The sequence below is a fragment of the Hyalella azteca genome, unplaced genomic scaffold (assembly GCF_000764305.2).
Source record: "Hyalella azteca isolate HAZT.00-mixed unplaced genomic scaffold, Hazt_2.0.2 contig12181, whole genome shotgun sequence".
Lineage (NCBI taxonomy): Eukaryota > Metazoa > Arthropoda > Malacostraca > Amphipoda > Hyalellidae > Hyalella > Hyalella azteca.
In genome coordinates, this window is record NW_025942145.1 from 6,118 (window position 1) to 26,327 (window position 20,210).

The 20,210-nt window shown below is 38.4% G+C and overlaps 1 protein-coding gene across 1 annotated transcript; it reads left to right on the forward strand.

Annotated features, from left to right (window-relative positions):
• The first annotated feature begins 3,855 nt into the window (after window positions 1–3,855).
• Window positions 3,856–16,676, forward strand: LOC108674174 (probable dimethyladenosine transferase). The gene is made up of 8 exons (XM_018162085.2): window positions 3,856–4,014; window positions 6,370–6,499; window positions 8,746–8,922; window positions 10,576–10,644; window positions 13,024–13,164; window positions 13,624–13,830; window positions 14,431–14,574; window positions 14,774–16,676. The coding sequence occupies exons 2-8, from the start codon at window positions 6,386–6,388 to the stop codon at window positions 14,966–14,968; spliced, it is 1,047 nt and encodes a 348-aa protein (XP_018017574.1). The 5' UTR covers window positions 3,856–4,014; window positions 6,370–6,385; the 3' UTR covers window positions 14,969–16,676.
• Window positions 16,677–20,210: the final 3,534 nt, after the last annotated feature.

Genomic DNA, 20,210 nt, shown 5'->3' on the forward strand with positions numbered 1-20,210 from the left:
GCAATAATGGCCGATAATTAATGTAAGCATATCACGGCGATGAAGCTAGGAGCCTAGGAGGCCACAATTCGTAAGGGGTCATTCCGGGGCTCTGGCAACCCACCCAATGAGGGGCTGAGCCAGACGCATGCCAGAACCCCTGAAGGCAACAGGTCAGCTCAGCCCCTGCAACAAAATTATTGCAAGGTTACATGAACATACATGAAATTCAATAGAATCCTAAAATGTAAAATATGAACACGAGAATGATTACAAGAATACTAACGCAATGCATACAAATATTAACTGAATTATACCAGCAACATTCTAGTACCAGTAAGACAGCTGAAAATGCGAACCTATCAATTCAAATTTTTCTCAACAACGCGATAACTTTTATATTCCAGCGTTTTACTCTGCACATGAGGTTCGTCCTCGACCGGACCTCTTGACCTCGTGAGTCGCACATAGGCAGGTTCACTCTTCACCAATTTTCAGCTAAAGGTGCCACTGATTTAGCAGTCTTTTGGACTGCATCCAACTTACATTGGTCTATATCGGCGCCTGAACCTGAAACATCTCCGGTTAGATCAGATAAGTTAGACTTCCTATGTGGTGTGTCGGACACTTGGCTTGCACCAGCAGTGGACATTTCGTTAGTTAGAGCAACATAATCCAAAACTAGGGGACTGTTACCAGGATCTGTCGTTTCTTGAGATTTGTCAAACATATTTTCGGAGTTACCAGATGACAGCTCCCAGTCGTCTTCAATTATGAGGATTGAATTGCACAGATCTTCGAAATTTCTAGTTTCAGCCTGAGGCTGAGGCGAGTTTGAAATTTCTCTGACAGGCTCTTCAACCTGGAGAGCTTCGACAATGCTCAAGCTATTTTCCCGCTGGCACAGTTTATTAAATGCATTGGCCTCGAACTGACATCCTCTACAAAGAAAGGAGCACACAGAGACTGCTGAATTGGATGAACTTAGCGCTTGAATACTGTAAGGAACACTGACAATAGAGGACTCTAAACTGTCAGACGCATCACTGTTCCGTAAGGATTCCTCATCAGTTGAATCTACTTGCGAGCTAGACAAGCTAGAATACACAAACGAAGTTTCTACAGGTATTAACTGTTCAGAATCTACTTGGATACTGTCAACATTCCTTCCATCGTTAGAACAGTTAGTGATGTAACTTGGCGGCTTTTTATAAAGTCGTAGCCAAGCGTGATGAGCTCTCAGCATTTCTATTGTCTGGCAATCCCTTAAAACATAGGTAACACCATTCTCATTAAACTTTATTACCTCGGCGCGCCCATCAAAACTGGCACTCAATTTGTTCACATTCAAAAATCCTCTATGGTGACATTTCATCAAAACCAACTGACCAACTTTGAACGGTACATACTTCGGGTGACCAAGTTTCCTTCAAGTCACTTGGCAGTAGTGCGGGACGGGTTGCGTGGGCTTTTGTCATCAGGAGACATCTGGATGGATTTTTTCATCAAGAGACATCCAGATGTCTCCCATCAGAAGACATCTGGAATTTGCCGGAGACATCTGGAGCTCTGAATGATAAGTATTGTTATAAACCATCACAGCCTTAGGAAGATGAGCACTCCATGAACATGCGTCATCAACCAAATTCCGCAAAAAGTTCTTAATAGTACGGTTTACGCGTTCTACTTTGCCATTACTGGATGGACAATACGGGGTTGTTAACTTGTGATTAGTTCCACAAGATTCAACAAAATCATTAATTTCTGAAGATATATTTTCTGGACCATTATCTGTGAGCAAATTGTTTGGCATTCGTTGCAGAAATGGAAATATCTGGTGATTAAAAGCATGAATGATCATTGAACTCTGCTTATTTTTAATTGGTACAACTGCCAACCACTTTGAATAATGGTCAACAACAGCTAAGCAACCTACATAACCACATGATGTTCGTGTCAATGAAATTAGATCGGATGCAACTAATTCAAACGGATATTCGGATTTGATCTTTATCGTTGGCGCAATCACAGGTGTTAAAGACTCCTTTAGTATTTGACATTTGTGACAAGTTGAAAAAATATCATTCGCCACTTTGTATCTAGAAGGATGCCATAGTAAGTTCGACTGAAGGCTCAATAATTTATCGCGACCTATGTGCGCAAATTCGTTGTGCAACTTCAATGAGACCTCCACGAGAATTGTGAATGGCACCACTAAAACAGGGCCAAGGTCACTGTAAACAAGTTTATCCTTATAAATAGACAATTTCGATGCATGTTTGGCAAAGTGTTTGATACTCTGAGGCCATTGATCAGTCGGAATTTTCGATTCCAGGTTACGCTACAAGTCAACCAGCTCGGGACATTGTGACTGAAGATGTTGGGCAACTTCATCATCCATCAATAAATCAAGACCTGTCACAGATGGCAAGCTTCCAATTAATTCAAACCTCAAGCTACCATTAGCGAACGAGACGTTCAATGCATGCGCCGCACCAGGCTCTGTTTCTATCATATAAGCACCAGTGCAAAAGAGGTTACCAATAGGAATTAACAAGTCTGCAATAACAGACGAGTCACAACGACATACATTATTGCAAAGGTCAATGGACAGATCATACTTACTTAAGAAATCCAGGCCCAGCAGAAAACAATGGGGGAACAATTCACATGACACTGTAGGGAAATATTCCCTACGCTGGAGGTAATCTTCTTCTAGGAATGATCAAATGGTAAGCGCTAAGCAGGATTGAAACAAGTGGTTATCAATTAAGGCTTTTTAATCAGAATTTGTTCACAGTTTCGCATTTAGTGGGCAGTTCTCCATATTCAAGGCAGTTTAAATCCATTTAGAAAGCTGCGTCCAGGTAAAACTTAATTTTGGCAGATGTTGAAGATTACTGGCGATACTGGTAAAAACAAACGCATCAATACAATAGAGTCAATAAGCAAGTAATAAATCAGATATTTCAGAAATTACTCAGAAGTAGTTCAGAAGTTAACGTTAATAGAAGAATAAGGCTCACCTTAAACAGATAAGATTACGCGCACATATTGCGTATAATTGATTAATTCAATTATAGTTACATGTAGCGGCCGTTACATTTTCAGTAGCGGTAGCGGTATCGGCGCTACATTTAAACAATTGTAGCGGTAGCGCCCGCTACATTTAGAGCATATAGCGGTAGAGGCCGCTACATTTATTTCAAAGTAGAGCTGCCCAGCTCTGAATGTGAATAAGAAGTAGGCAGCTAACTGCGCTGAGATATGATTTTATTGGTGAAGTGGTTGACAAATTAGTTACAATTACCGACATGTATGAGTAGGTAAAATCGCAAACATTTCGGAGAATAAACACATAAGACAACTTTATTCAGACATTGTCCATTGATGATATAATTTTCATCGTTATTTTTAGCCATTAAATCCCTGTGACGTAATTGAAAAATGAAAGCTTGATCTGAAAGACAATCTTAGCTATCTTGAGATTTTGGTGAAAACTGCGTTAGTGAGATCAACATCTAGGGTAAAACAATTTCCTGAAAGATATTGTTAAGCTGGTCTTGAGATCTTCTATTCTATTGTTAAGCTAAATTGAGATCTTCTTATGTGTTATTTATATCAATGAGCCCATTACTGACAAATTAGGAAGCAATAGGCGCTTAATCTACAAATGAGGTGGAATAATCTTTAGAACTATGAAACTATGAATGCCCATTAAATCCAGTAGCAGCTTTAAGGCCACTATTTTCTTCGCAAATAATTTTATATGGGTACATTTTAAAGCGTTTAGATATATAATTATCCCTATTTCCTAATCATTCACTAATGTTAGGTTCATTTTAAGCTTTCTAGGTAAAACGCACTAAAATTGCCCTAAGGTTCTAGTGACCACGTTGAAACACATTCGTTTACGATCTAACGTGTTGCGGGTTTTCAGTTCCATAGCTAAAACGATTATGACGAGAACATTTAACAGTGTTTTTATTAGTTTTTCAAATCGATCATCTTTAGTTTTATCACGTAAACATAGTGGTAAGTAACTATAAGTATAAAAGATTTATTTTTCCCCAAGATTATTGCAGTCGCCCAACTCATCTAACCGGTAGCCGGGCAGGAACGTTATGGGTCATATTCTCCACGACAGGTTCTTCCCTGTTTACATCATACGGATGAGTTGATTAATTTTCTTAGCTTTCGTTTTTTACTTATGTACTATTGAATTAAATGTTGACTTCAGAACCAGTTATTCACCACCTCACCCCCCCTTCTTCTTTTTCTTCATTCATTTTACACTTTTTTTCTTTATAATACACACATCTCACAACAATGTCTCTCATTCGCTTTAGATTACAAATTTATCTAAAGCGAAATTTATCTTTTATTTACACTCCACCAAAAAAAGTCAATGACCAGATGTTTGGGAATTACCTGTTTCATTGTCCCAAATTTGTTCTCAGGGTTGGAGGTAGGCTTAGCTAGGTATTGTATCTTAGGGTGATTGAGCTAATCTTCACATAGCTTTTGTGAACCCCTGTTGACCGGACCGCAACAACGTAATTGACGGAATTTGCCTATCTCAGTCCAAAAAAAAAATGTCAGCCATTTCCGCATGGCAGGGCTACTTGGGACACCCCCCCAGGGTAAAAAGGGACACCCTTAAAAGTGCATTTACAGTAGAACCTGAGTTAGCAAAGGCTCCAGTTAACAAAAAAATTGATTAACAACAAAGAATTTTGATTACATTTACCTCACTCAGCAAAAAAAAATTAACTTATCAAATAATTAGTGCATCATCATTGTCACAAAATTATACATAGAATGCTATATATAGAATTGTGCACCAGGCATCATAGAATGAAAAGTAATTGACCTAAACTATGATTTATTTCTCCACAACATATGATGGTTGTCACTAAAACATTATTTTCTGTTTCAGGTATGTTTTTCACATTTTTTTTTTTTGTTATAGTGAAATCACTTGACTTGCTTAAAATTGTGTAAAATTACAAACCATCCTGTAAGCTTACAGATACAGAAGAAATGCTACATGGCTGCTGATATGGAGCTTGCAGTGGACAAGGTCGTTGTCAATGCTCAATGGCATGTCCATGGATACAGTAATATCACAATAATAATACAGTAATTAATGAATATGGTAATATCATATCAATAAATGAAAAACAAGTAAAAATCACAGAAAATGTCTTTTATTTTACATCTACATCATCTACAATGAAAGAGGAGGACTTCAGAGTACTGTTAGTAATGGATGAGTATGCTCTGCATGCTTCAAATTTTTTAAAATTAACTTTTATTGCAAGTGTCCCGGATTACCCCGCTTTGAGGGGTAAATTGGGACGGTTTTATTTTGCGTCTGGCACCTCACAAATAGCATATGGAATTTTTTTGAAGATGCCATTCGATAGCCCTCGCAAAGTGCTATAAAATGAGCCTAAACTTGTTTCTGAAATGTTTCATGGTAAGAAGTTATTAACAAAAAATGCTCAAACCATCCCTTTTTACCCCGTTTGATGGTATGCATTAAGTTAGCATCAGTGCGTTAACATTGTGTGCATTTGAGGCGGTCCCTTCTAGCTTTCTAACACTGATTGGATTCCAGTGGCTGTGACGTTGCACACGTTCTAGCGATGATTGGATCCCTGTGACAGTACGTTGGACGCGTTCAAGCGTTGATTGGATTCTTGTTACTGTGATGATGCAAGCGCTGTTTTTTTCAATGAAACAGCTGTGGCATCTTGCAGAGACTCATCAGTGATGATGATGGACTGAAAGTGGAAGTGTGCTGGACATTCCAGATTTTTGGGTCCTGCTTTCTGATTTGCTATGTTTACCAGTTAATATATTACCCTTACCCCTCTGGAATTCCACACTGTTTATAAACATTCTGAAATTATTTCAACCACATGTCTTACCTTGTACTATTTCAGAAATAGAGCAAATAATATCACTTGTCAAGTACTCAAACAACTTGCACCTATCAAGAGAGCCATCATTTAGTTGTGCAAGCAAAAAAAATGTGCATTTTGGTTAGCACAAATATTTAATGTGCTGAACAATGTATGTTGATAACAGTTATTCATAGTTCCTAGGCTTGACCCACATTCCTACCCTTTGTATAAGCTTCTATGGTTAAAAACTGTTCCAGCACAACCTCTAATGGCTTTTTTTGTGTCCCTCAGGCCAAGCTTTACTTTGTAATTTTAAATGTTTTAATTTATTTTGTGGTTTAGAATTTGTCCTTTTTTCAAGATTTTCTGTCATGTCTCATGAATTATTAAAATCTTGCCCATTTCCATGAATGATTCATAATGTTTTTAAAGTGCAATCATGCCTAACACTTTCCTAAAATTTCATCTGGTATTGCAGCTGTGAAGGAACTACCATGCCAAAGTTGCTAGCTCATCGGCCTGGCTCAGGTTTGAGCCTCGTCAAAAGTGATCGTCCTGGCTTCCTGAACAAAGTCAAGAAGGGAGGAGTTGATGATTCAAGACCAAAGGTGAGGGCTAGTAAAGTAGATTAGCAATTTGTCTCATAAGTTACCTTAACTGAAATAAGAATACAAGCAATCACTCTGTGGGTGTACATGAGAGGCAAACTGCATTTAAGGGGACCGACTACCCTAAAATTTTCAATTCTGGCGTTTTCCGGTTTTTGAGCTCATCTTAAAGCTGGAATTCTGCTCTTTCCAATGGTACCACTGCCATCGCTGTACGCCAATATTTACGTTCATGACGTCTCTTTAAAGGGAAGCGGGTGAGAGAGTTCTTTAAGTAATTAGATATAAAGTAATTAGCTGCTGAAATCTTTGAATATAGTTTCTACTTGAGTTGTGCTGCAGTTACATGCTTAGTCTCATCTTAAAGCTGACATTCTGAGCTTTCCAACGATACTACTGCGATCCATGTACGGCAATATTGACGCAGATGGCCGGGCTTTAATGGGGGGTGGGGGGTGGAGTTCCTTAACTAAATAGACCTAAGAAAATTAGAGCGGCAAGACTACATATCTTGGTGTATCTGGCATCTGAGCTCAGTTACCCTCCTAACATTGTACGTAGAGGTGCGCTACAAGTTGCTGCTAGCATCCTTGAGTGGATTAAACTACAGAAGCCTGTAGTTTGGTATCCATGCTACACTGAGTGCCTATTTCGAGGCGCACGGGACTTTGTCGCGCTGTCCTGAAAAGTTCAACTTATTGTCATGGAAAACCTATCTCCTCCTACAGTTTTCAAGCTACAGCAATGAGACATACACCATTCGATTCGTAAGGAAATTACCTAAAAATTTGATGATCATTTTTTTGAATTTCTGTCTGGTTCATTTTTTATATGGGGGAGAAGGGGGGGAGGGGGGAAAAATGAGAAAAATGGGATAAAACGCGCATAAAAAAAAAACTAAGGGGAAAATGAGAAAAGTGATCATCAAATTTTTAGGTATGGTCCTTACAAACCGAATGATACGTGTCTCGATGTTGTAGGATGATATTTGTAGGAGGAGATAGATTTTCTAAAGTACCCCTTTTTAGCCGTTTTCTATGAATTTCACGTTTTCTATCAATTTTTTCGAAAAATTCATAGAAGCAAAATGTTATTTTTTTTACATTTTACGTATGTATTTGAAGTTTCATGATGATCGGATAATAACTGTAGAAGTTTTTCCGGAGGGTAGTCGGTCCCCTTAAAGCAATGATATGCAGCAATTGATCAATTTTGTGAGCAAATAACCATTTATGGTCACTTGAAAGCCACCCCCAAACAGACCCTCCTCATCTGTGGCTTTGTGTTTGAACTGCATTAGCATGCCTCACCCACTCCCCAGTCATTTGACCGTCATTCCATACAAACCACAACCCTCTACCATGTCAAAGGATCACTATACAAATTGAATGTTTGACCCGAACAACAAAATTGATGCTCCTTCCACATTTATTTTTAATACCAGAAATTGCAATATCTATGCAATTATGAACATTAAATTATAAATAGATGGAATTTGATAAAATTGAAGTTGAATGCATTTTCTCTCCATTATTTCAATCAATCTAAATGATGTTTGTTTTTTTTTGGCATTCTCACTGCACCCAATGAATTTTTCGAATGCAATTAATTCCTTCAAAATGCAAAATTTCGAATGGTTTGTATGAGTAAATAAATATATCTCAGAAATTGGTACATTTTCTGTCCTAGCTTCACAAATTTGATTTTTTTAGTATCTATGCTTGCCTGCTAAAGGTTTAATAATTAATATCTTGAAAATTGAGTAAAATATACTGATCCTTTTGTTCCCCAAATGGTATTATTTGGATTTATATCAGTTTTAAAGGACATTGAAAAAATTCAGATACTATATTAGATTTATAGGGTAAGCAAAAAAGAAATTAACAAAACATAGAATATTGGAATCTGGCAGAGCAACGGCTTTTCAGATTGATGGTTATATTCACTCATCACAACCATAAAAATATTTACACTCCTCTCACAACCATCAGAATATTTACACTCCTTCCTCAACCATCTGACTACTCACAGCCATCAGACTATTTACGCTCCTCTCACAACCATCTGACTACTCACACTCCTCTCACAACCATCAGAATATTCATACTCCTTGCATTGCCCCAACCATCTACCCTCCACACAATGGTGCAGCGCTCACAACTCTTATCACTACTGTCCAACCTTCTCAACTTGTTGCTATAAACCAAGATGTTTTCATTTGTGACAATGAAAGTGTTTTTTTGCAGAAAAAACTATCAATAGGAAATGCAGCTGAGAAGAAGAAACAGAAGAGCTTGAGTTCTGGCGCCAGTCAGGGCCTGGTGTTCAATACGGGCATTGGCCAGCACATCCTCAAGAACCCGCTGGTCATCAACAGCATGATTGAGAAGGCGGCCCTCAAGACCACAGACAATGTCTTGGAGGTGATGTGTTTTGTGTTGCAGGCAATGTGATGGTGTGGTGTGTTGAATGTGATGTAAAGGTGTGGTGTGTTGAATGTGATGTTAGTAAGATGTGTTGGAAGTGGTTTAATGGTGTGATGTGTTGAATGTGATGTTAGTAGGATGTGTTGGAGGTAATGTAATGATGTGTGTAGAATGTAAAATTGGTATGATGTGTTGGAGGTAATTTAATGTGTGTTGAATGTGATGTTAATAGGATGTGTTTGAGGTAATGTAATGATCTGTGTTGAATGTGATGTCAGTATGATGTGTTGGAGGTAATGTAATGATGTGTGTTTTATGTGATGTTAGTATGATGTGTTGGAGGTGATGTAATGATGTGTGTTGAATGTAAAATTAGTATGATTTGTTGGAAGTGGTGTAATGGTGTGGTGTGTTGAATGTGATGTTAGTATGATGTGGTGGAGGTGATGGGTTAGTATGGTGTGCTGAGGTAAGTATGGTGCACCGAGGAATGATGCATACATTAGCTGTGTGTGCTGGAACAGCAGAAGAGTTTAATCCTAAATTTTGCATTTGATTCAAGTTTACTAAGTTTTTGTTTAAATGAGTCCAATTGTAAATGTAATGTTGCTGTGATTGAAGCATTAGGATATTGCTAAAGTGAATTTGGCCTCTATTTTTGACATAAAATGCAATGTCACCTCGTGTTCTTCAGTCCATATGTGGCAGAGCATTTCAAGCATGAACGAACCTGGTTTCTGATGCAATTTTTTTTGTACATTTGGATTGAAATTCTCTGCTATGAAAACCAATCGCACCTCAATATTTTACATGCGTTTCTGAAATTACATCTCATCAGGGCCTCACCATAAATATATATACTGGTACATGTAAGAGATGATTCAAATGTTCACGTTTGAACAGCCACAGATGGCAGATAAAGTTGGAATTCAGAATTATCACTGCATCCTGGTTTCAGAAATGTATTAAACATAGAAAGATTGGTGAGGCAACACAAAACTAATTTCTGTAATTAATGAAATTTTTTATAGCTTTGTGATCCTATTTAACTAAACGCATCATTAGCTGATGTTATGCTATTCAACTAAACGCATCATTAGCTGATGTTATGCTATTCAACTAAACGCATTATTAGCTGATGTTGTGCTATTCAACTAAACACAAACGCATCATTTCTGAGTTGTAAATGTATATTAACATACATACTTGTTTGATTGAAGACCAGAGCATGCTTTTTATTAACATTCTCCTTATTTGTTTTCCATTGAAAAAACAAATAAGTTTGCTAATTAAAAGCATGCTTGGATATTCAATCAAACTTGCTTAAAAGAAAAGCCTCTGCCAAATTACACCAATATGCATGTATATATATAGGTACTATAACTCCCTTCAATCAATTTTTAGATTAATTATCTCCAACATATTTCGTTGCTGATAATTATGCTTGTATATTCTTAGCACCGAGAATGCCTTCAGTTATCAATGTCTTCATAAGACTTCATTTGATGGTTTGTTATTTGAATTTACCCGTTGCTGTGTTCCCAAATATTGCATTGTTATGCTGTGTAAGGAGGGCATATCTTTCAGGAATTAATGTGTATATGAGGACATATTGCGTGAGAATTTACGTGTATCATAACACATCCTCAGGTGGGTCCAGGTACGGGCAACATGACAGCCAAGCTGCTGGAGCGCAGCAAGCGAGTCATAGCATGTGAGGTGAGTCATTTAATTATCACCAGACTTAACACGTTGACTTAGAAGTCGTACATATGCGTACCACGAAATGTAATTCTCCAGGACGTAGTTGTACATAATTCAGGTCGCCTAAAATGGGCCAAACCTGAGAACAAAAAAGGCCAATAACTCAATATATACTAGTTTATTTGTAGGTTCCGCTATAGAAAATTCCATTTATTTTATTTTTGCAGTATTTCAAATTTAATTAGGAAGTACTCCTATCATAAATTTTAGCCGGCCAACGCAATTGAGAAAAACTAAATCACGGAATTTGTCCAGAAAAAATGACCGTCTGGCAACCCTGTTTAAAAACGGTACAAAAATGAAATAATAGTACAAGATAAAGCAATCGTAGTCAACGTGTCAATCCAATTACCAGTGAGCAAATCTGCTACCTACTTTGCTGAACAGTTCATTGTGTCTGCTCAAAATCTTCCATTGTTTTACATTTTCCTGCCTCTCTAGCGTTGGAATATGTTAACTATGCCGAAGATTTGCCAGCGAATTTTTTATAAACTGAACTCATAACACCACCAATTATTTTTTATTGATTCATTCCTACAAAATTCAGTTTGATTCCCACTGCACTTATGTTTTGTTATTCATTTTATTTTTGCTAACATTATTTATAATACACCCCAACTATAGTATATTTTATTTGCAAGTGCAAATCTTGTTTTACGTAGATATGAGCAATGTATCTAATTGTTTCTTGCTCTTGTGCAACCAATGATCCATTTTTAACTCTCAACTTATATGTAATTTCTGTGGATTGCTTCAAACCAGGTAAAGTTTAATGCAATACGACGACTTGTTTGAGTTTAGTGCGCATTCTTGTTTCTGTTACTCATGCCATGGATTTTTTTTTCGTGTTCACAAGTTTGAGAAGGATGAGTTAAAAGTTTCAGCATTGTATGCATATGCTTACTATGTTCTTTCAAGTGATTTTCTTTGCGCGAAATCTTCATATTGAAACATCAGCTTCAATATCATGTAAGATTTTTCAAAAAAAAAAATCCCTCGACTACAATCTTTTCATAAACTTCTTTAAGGGGGAGGTATACCCTCCGGAAAAACTTTTTTGTTTACGGACGGATCACTCTGAAACTTGGTACTCATATGTAAAACAGAATTCTAAGACATTTTTGTTCGTGTGATTTTTTCGGAAAAATTTATAGAAAACGTGAAATTCATAGAAAACGGACAAAAAAGGGGTACTACGGAAAAGCCTACTCCTCCTAGAGTTTTAAAGCTACAGCGATGAGACATATACTATTCCGTTTTTAAAGACCATACCAATCGAGTAACGAAGCCCGATTTTTTATTTTTGGCTTAGTTTTTTATACGCATTTTTAATTTTTTTTTTCATTTTTTCTCATTTCCCCCCCCCACTGAAGGAACTCCCCCCCCCGCCCCCCTTTAAAGACCAGCCGTGTGCGTAAAGATTGACGTACATGGATCGCAGTAGTATCGTTAGAAAGCTCAGAATGTCAGCTTTAAGATGAGACTAAGCAAGCATGTAACTGCAGCACAACTCAAGTAGAAACTATATTCAAAGATTTCAGCAGCTAATTACTTTATATCTAATTAGTTGAAGAACTCTCCCACCCGCTTCCCTTTAATGAGACGTCATGAACGTAAGTATTTACGTACAGAGATGGCAGTGGTACCATTGGAAAGAGCAGAATTTCAGCTTTAAGATGAGATTAAATTTCAAAAATGCCAAATTTGAAAATTTTAGGGTAAACTAAGAGAAACAAAGTAAGATGTGAGGAAATCTGTTCAAAAATTTTCACGATTTACTTACCCTTCACTCAGACGCACTGCAAATAATGTATTCATCATATAAGACAGTTGTTCCCAAACTTTTTCAGGCTGGCGCCCCCCTTAGCTCCCCAGTGAATCTCTAGCGCCCCCCGCTGACAGACACATATAAAAACAAACATCTCTTTCTTGATATTAGTATGCTGCAATTTTGAAAGAGAAAGGTTAAACACAGATCTTTCCAGAGGCCCCCACAGATCTTTCCACCGCCCCCAGGAGGTCGGTATCGCCCACTTTGGGAACCACTGATATAAGAGAACCATGATTATTGATAACATATCTAAAGTCTTGCGCAACATCATGATTTTGAACATGACTTCAAAGAGATTCCAAGTCATTTTCTGATGAAAATGCCAGAGTTATTAACCAGATTGACAGTGATTCTAGAAACATAATTATGGCAATTAGGAGCATTAACATGTGATTTTTGGCTAATTTGACACTGATTATAGAATCCCTAAAATTAGAAGCATTAATATAGCCTTTGAAGTGTCAAAATCCATTATAGGCCTTAACACGTGAGTTGTTGGCCAGGTTGACACTCGCATGGTGGCGGAGTTGCACAAGCGCTTCCAAGGCACGCCGCTCTACAGCAAGCTGGACATCCGCATCGGCGATGTGCTCAAGGCAACCCTGCCTGCCTTTGATGTTTGTGTGGCCAACCTCCCGTACCAGGTGTGTAGTGTGTAGCTTCTTATTCTTTGTTACTACCTTAAATGTTTATCTTTTTGTGTGCTACTCATCATTGATCAACCTCTGTCCTCCTTTTCCTTCTGTTTAAATGTATTTTTGCAGCGTTTCTTTAATTTATTCTTCCGTCTCCCTTGTGTTTGCGCGTTAGGGTGTCCCTTTTGTGCTGAAGAATTTTCTTTTAAATTCCGCAACGCACACGTCTTCCCATCCCGAAATGGTATTTTCTTGCCAGCTGCATCAGAGCATTTAGTTGCCATTTCAGTGCCGTCTACCTAGATGCTGAAATCCTTTCACTCCTCGAGATCTTCTTTTTCTTTCGGTGCAAAAGACTTAAGTGTTGGCTTCTCTTAGATGTGTTCCCCCTACTAATTGTGCCCATTAGCTGATGCCCTCCACATCTCGACGCTTTGGCTTATTCCTCAATATCCTCATACTGTTCAGATCTCGTCGCCGTTCGTTTTCAAGCTACTTCTACATCGACCCATCTTCCGGTGTGCGGTGCTGATGTTCCAGCAGGAATTTGCTCAACGTCTCGTAGCTAAGCCTGGCAGCAAACTATACTGCCGACTCACAGTCAACACGCAACTCCTCGCTAAAGTGGACCACCTCATGAAAGTCGGCAAGAATAACTTCAAACCTCCGCCCAAGGTATTATGCCTTGGCATTTGTGAAAGCATAGTTTGGAAATGTAAATGTTCTCGTGATAGCCAAAATGATAAATCCAAAAATTAAGTGTAGTATGACAACAATACTGGAGGAGCTTCCCGATTAGAATGAGTCAAGTATTCGGAAAACCAAGAACAAATTACTTGCATTTTATGAAAGCAGTTGATTGCTCTTTTTCAGGGGATTTTTTATAGATCTTCAAAAAGAGATGTTCACTTGACAATCTTTATCTCTAGGTACCTTTTTGTGTGGACTACTCACTGACTCTTGAGCAGAAGAAGCACTACTCTTTTTTAATGCATAAAAATATCTCTTCAGTACGAGTGCATTTGTGGGGCTTGCTGGGCCTTCACCTTGATCTTGTTTAATCTCCTACTCATTGTTGGGCGCCTCGATCCGATCTTAATTAGTCTGATTTTAACCGTGAAGCAAGATCATAATCCAGGTTTTCCAATGACTTGTTCTTTTCTGGCGGCAAGATCACGGTCACCTTGGGTGCTGGTATTCTGTGTATCCAGAATGAGCATCTGTGATCTGAATGCCGATATTGACTAGTACTGTAGCTGCGCCATATGCCCACAGGTGGAGTCGTCGGTGGTAAGGATCGAGCCCCGTAACCCGCTACCCAACATCAACTTCCAGGAGTGGGACGGCCTCCTGCGCATCGCTTTCGTTAGGAAGAGCAAGACGCTACTGGCTGCCTTCAAGCAGACTGCTGTCATGAAGGTGACTGCGTGACGCTGATTTTTCATGTTTTTGCACACGTTTTGCCTTTTGTTGAAGCAAAATTTAGTTTTCTACCTTCCTCTACAAAGGAAATTAACGATTCATTACAACAGATGCAGAGCTAATAGCCGTTCCTTCCCTGTCATTAGACTTGAGTTTTAATATTTATTCGATGCCCTGATGGCCATCCTCCTGCCAGACTCTGCTGACGAACTACCGCGTGTGGTGCGCGAAGCACAACCGCAAGTTTCCTGAAGACTTCGACATGAAGGCGAAGGTCGAGGCGGTGCTGGAGGAGTGCGGCATGCTGCAGAGCAGAGCGCGCTCCATGGAACAAGAAGACTTCATGAAGCTCTTACTCGCCTTCAATAAAGCTGGCATTCACTTCAGTTAACCAATGTACATTGTAGAACTGAGCTATTTTTTAATGTTGTAGTTGAAGTTGTTGTTTTGTTGTAATTCGTAACGATTTATGTGATCAAAACCTCTGAGTAATATCTTTTGATGTAGCTTCCCTCTTTTGGTAGGTGCTTATGAAGGTATGATGCGTAACCCAATGCTCGTTTTTATTTGTATAAATCAAATTGTTCGTTAGTCGGAACGTTGAATGTGGATTTCGGTCGAGATAATTAAGGGTAAGAATATATCACTATTCGCAGAACGCGCTGGCGGTCGGGTAATAATGTTGTATGCAGTCAGGTTATTCAGTGTATATTGTTAGCTGAAGTTGACGCACATTATGAAATGAGGCAGGATTAATACGCGTTGTTGTCTGGGTTACTGAATAGATCTATAAGCTGTTGCGTAGATATCGTGCAGCCTTACTTCAATGGCTTTTACAAATCACGGACAATTGGGAACTCACGTTGGTGTAGTTTTGTTTCTATTTTACGTTCGTATAACTAACAAATGGTGCTCTGATATTTTTAACATTTTGGCGTTTGTACGAAATAGCTGCTTCTACTAACTCCACTTCAGACTTTTTTAATGGTGTGTTAGTCCATGTTTCCTGATGTATTTTTTGTGATTGATTCTTGAGTCTCCGCAATAATGTTTCTTTGCCGCTAGCAGGTAGGTTTCTCGTAATATATCTAATGCTGGTTATGGATGGGAGTGTTATGTCATGAATCTTCTTCAAAACGGCAACCATTAACAAATTCGAAATGAGCATGAAGTTTCCAGTACTTCATATGCTTGAGTTAGGGCGTCGAAGCATCTGTAATCGAGCTACGTCCTATGCTGTGTTGGTTCTCTCGGCACATTGATCCCTAACAAGATAATAGTATTGGCGTTAGTGATCAAGGCTAAGCTAGAAACTTGTCAGTTCTAAGCAATGCCAAATTTTTACAGCTTTTTAGGGTAGGACCCGAACGCGCTACTCACTGCTCCAAACTTGCTTCTCCTAATTTCTATTTAGGTATATTAACAGTCGTAGATTTTCTTCCGTTCTATGTTTTCCAAGTGACCACCATGCTCAATTTGGCAATTATTTGAAATATCCTACAACTTTCGCAACACATCTTCAACCTAACAGCCGAGTAGCCCCTAGACGCTAGCGCCGCCGCCTGTTGGGGTGAATTTGTTGACAAGAAATACGTGGTCTCAATGCTCGAAGGTTGAGATCTCACTTTTTTTTTGTAACTTATTTGATTCGTCGAGTTCCTATTTACCAGGTCGTCTTAATCATCGACAGCTGTTAGATTATGCGTGGTGTGTGGTTGGTGTCTCCGTAGCTAATTTAATGTAGTTGCTAATATTTCCCGAAGTTGTGCTGCCACTAACAACCTCCTATAAGGGAAGTCGAGATATTTATCTCGTGTTATGTCTTCCAATCGCGTGAGATTAATGTTAATTGAGTTAGCGTGTGGAATGCCTTCGGTTTTTGTTGGATTCTGCATTTTCGCAGCTACAAAATTTCCCAGTTGTGTGATATCATATTTTTTATTTCGTGTTACTGCCTATATTTTGCCCCGTTTCCCAAGACTACATTAATGCTCATAATTTGTTGCTAGCTATGCTCCAACGATTTCTTGTAAATTCATCTTCCAGTGTATAAACTTATTTATTCTGAAATTGGTATTTATTCTAATATTTATTGTTTACTCGTGGTTTTATTATCCGACCCGCTTTTTTTGGTGGTTTCTACTTTAGTACTTAAATTTACTATTGGGTAAATGCAGGCACCAGTTTACCTTCTAGGGAGCTCCAAATTTATGCTAACAATATGAATTATTTTAGCTAGCTGGATTAAATTCATACCAACTGATTACACGTTTGGGTTGCGGGACCTCTAATATTAGTAGAAACATGTTACACAGCGTCAGATTTGACGGAGTTCATTATCATCGCATCACTGCATGTTAAGTCGTGATAGTAATGCATGATATGCCGCTTTAATTGCAAGTAAGCAGTCGTACAAGAATAGGTCCTATGAATTATATGTCACGAGAATCGCTAATCGCCATGGATCCAGAATTTTCAGGTATCGTCCCTTCCATTAGCGTTGTTAATGAAAAGTAATGGGGGAAAAGTAGCAATTCCCTCACCATATCTCGTTTCACCTACCGGATTTTTATTTCATCGCGGGTTTTTATGAAATATAAATTAGAGAATCATTCGCGGATCTTCACTGGTTGGCATGTTTGAGAGTCGATCAGCAGTAAGAGTGTACGAAGGGATTACTTCCCTTTCGCCGCCGAGGTCTGGAACTTCACACCCGCCATAGGTGATGGATTACGGTTCAGTGCGGGGTCGTGCAAATTGGGATAAGATATTGGGTACAAATTTCCTGGATATCGTACATTTTAACTTCGTCCAAGAGTTTAAAATTGATCATGAGACTGATAATATCGTATATAAAATAAATAACGGTTTCAGCGTTTAGTAGGCCGTAGGCCTGTCGCCGATTCTTGACATCGCAGAACATTCCCAGCATTTTGCGGTCTCGAACTCGCAACTCGCTGCTACAATTCTGCTGTGCCCGCCCGGCCTCCTCGCCGATTCTGACCAGAAACGGGCGCACAGAGCTGGGATCACCCCGCACCTCTCTGCTCCAATCTTGGTACTCTGGGCCTATGCTTTCAAAATAGTTAAGAGATCGTATGTTCATGAACCAATCATTGACGGCCTTTTAAGCAAAATCCACCAATCATGGACAAGAAAATAGAGCGTAAGTACTTACATTCACTTAGCGATTTTTGAAAGTATGGCCCCCAAACTTTAACCACTGGGCCTCCCTGCCCAGTTAAAGTTCTATTCGTTAATGTGTATGCCAAGACTACGTTGGTTACTTTGCAAGTTGATGAAACTTTTACGATGTAATTGTCCACGCCCCGTGGTTCTTGATTTCCTCTCGATCAGAAAGCCGTAAATAAAGAAACGAAAGAAAGCCGTTTTATAATAGAAACGGAAATTTTCACAGTACAATTTGTTTCTCTACATGAATATTTCTATTAAACATATGAATAAAAGAAGTGATCATCGACACATACTGGAGGAAATTACCTGACCGAGGCAGGATTGACCACTAAACCCAATCGAACGTTTGACTTTAATTGAGATTATGTTGATAAAAATCAATTTAAGCCGGACCATTACCACGATTAATTAAAAATCGTCCTTCCCTCCTTGACAGCACCTCAATCCATGAATAAAAAGTGGTTGCATGAACAAAAAGCAGGTTACACTCAATTACCAAATTTTTAAAAGGAAAAAATATGTCGTGCAAATGCTTCAATCGACTTGGTGTGATCAATCCAAACTCTAATTCAAGATTAAATAAACCACTCAACTGGACAATAGAGACAAATGAATACACGCAAGCCACAAACGGTCAAGTCTCGTATAAAAATGTGTATGACACATATATCTGTATTCACGTAGGTACGATCATGGTTGAACTGGGCGCGTTAGTTAACCATGAGTACGATTCTTTTTGGTAAAATGTCATCTCAAACAAAGAGTACCCATGCATAATTTCTGATCAAATCGACTAGCTAACTTAAAATAATATCAGACCAAATTACGGACTTCGTGTAACAGTAAATAGTTGTGAAGGTCGTGTCAAATGTTTTCAAAACATATTTTACCTACTGTTCATCGCTTCATCCGCACCTGCGCCACTTCACACATTGTCCGTTGCCAGCTGTCATTTGGTCGCTGTGGAAAGCATTCCACGTCACACAATTACCCAAAAATATTTAGTTTAAAATTCATAAAAAGTTATAAAACTTATCATTGAAATTCATCTGTGCATTTTTCAGGATATATTTTTCATTGAAAATATCCATTCCTGCTTGAAAAGAGCATCTTTTAAAATTGACTTCGGCTTTTCATCATTTGGTTGAGGTGCTCGTGTCAACAAACTAAGCGGGCGACAGGAGCGTTGGGTTTCATTCGAAACGCGGCGTTGATTGTGGTAGGTAAGTGTCGCAGGATCGCTTAAATTGGTTTTGATTGTTACGTTATAAGTGCTCTCACGGATCACGTGAATGTAATTCAATTAGTTTATTGTTTTTTTCTCGTATTTCCTGCTTAATAGCTAGTGTAGATATTTTGTATTGAATTTGTTTTATCATCAATGTCGCATTTCTCCCTCTTTATCTCAATCTCATAGTCATAAAGTACTCATAGTCATAGGTACTAAACTTCTAGTCAGTCATAGGCAGATAGTGGCTGAGAACATTTTTTTCTTGTTGCCCTTGCTCAAGTTCAGTTTTAGTCCTGTAAGTAGACCAGTAAATATCTTGGATACTATCTTACCAGCATTATCATACATAATAAATTGATAAAAATATTGAGTAGCTAGTGGAGGAATTGGAAAATGAACTGATTCTAAAAAATCTCTGGTTTACCAATATGATTATTGTTCAATATGTCCCCTTTGTCTAGTTGGAAAAAGTCCTATTTTTCTGATATAGCTAGTCTGGAAAAGTCCTATTTTTGTCTGAAATATCGCGGCTCTAATCAGTGTGGAATTCTGTATAGGTAATATATTCTCATGTCAATATAAGAAAACGTATCGAAATACCAACCCTACCACCGCGTTACACCACCTTCCACTGCAATGAAAATTCATAAACTGAGCTCATTGGGACCTACCGTGCTGCCGAAATCGCGCGTGGTTTGAAATCCAATCCCGTGTTGCCAACGACTAATCAAGTTAACTAGTCGTTTATCTGTAGGCTAGCGGACACATTTTGGCAATGAATACGTTCTAAAATAAAAATAAAACACATCCAGAATCGTAAAAAATTCTCACGATTGGACAATACTAACAAAGTTTTCGATATCACACAAAAGTATGAGATAAACGTCCGCTTTTCCAAGGCGTACATTCACATGGTGTTTCCACGATCATATCTGACATGGCGGCGTCACAGGCATAGCTTATGGTCATGTCAAGTTCGATTTCACAATAATTAGACTTGATCCACATTCCATTCTGAGAGTTAATTGATTGAAAGTTTTTTTTTAATTATAAAAACCTATTTATACGTTCCACATTTGAATTTTTTCCATTTTTTTGCCCTATTATGTTGAATTTATCTTAATGAATTCACTTCAAATTCTGAATGATTTTGTCTGCCATCCTGCGTTTTTGAACGTTTTGTGTCTTTTAGAAAATTTTCGTTGTT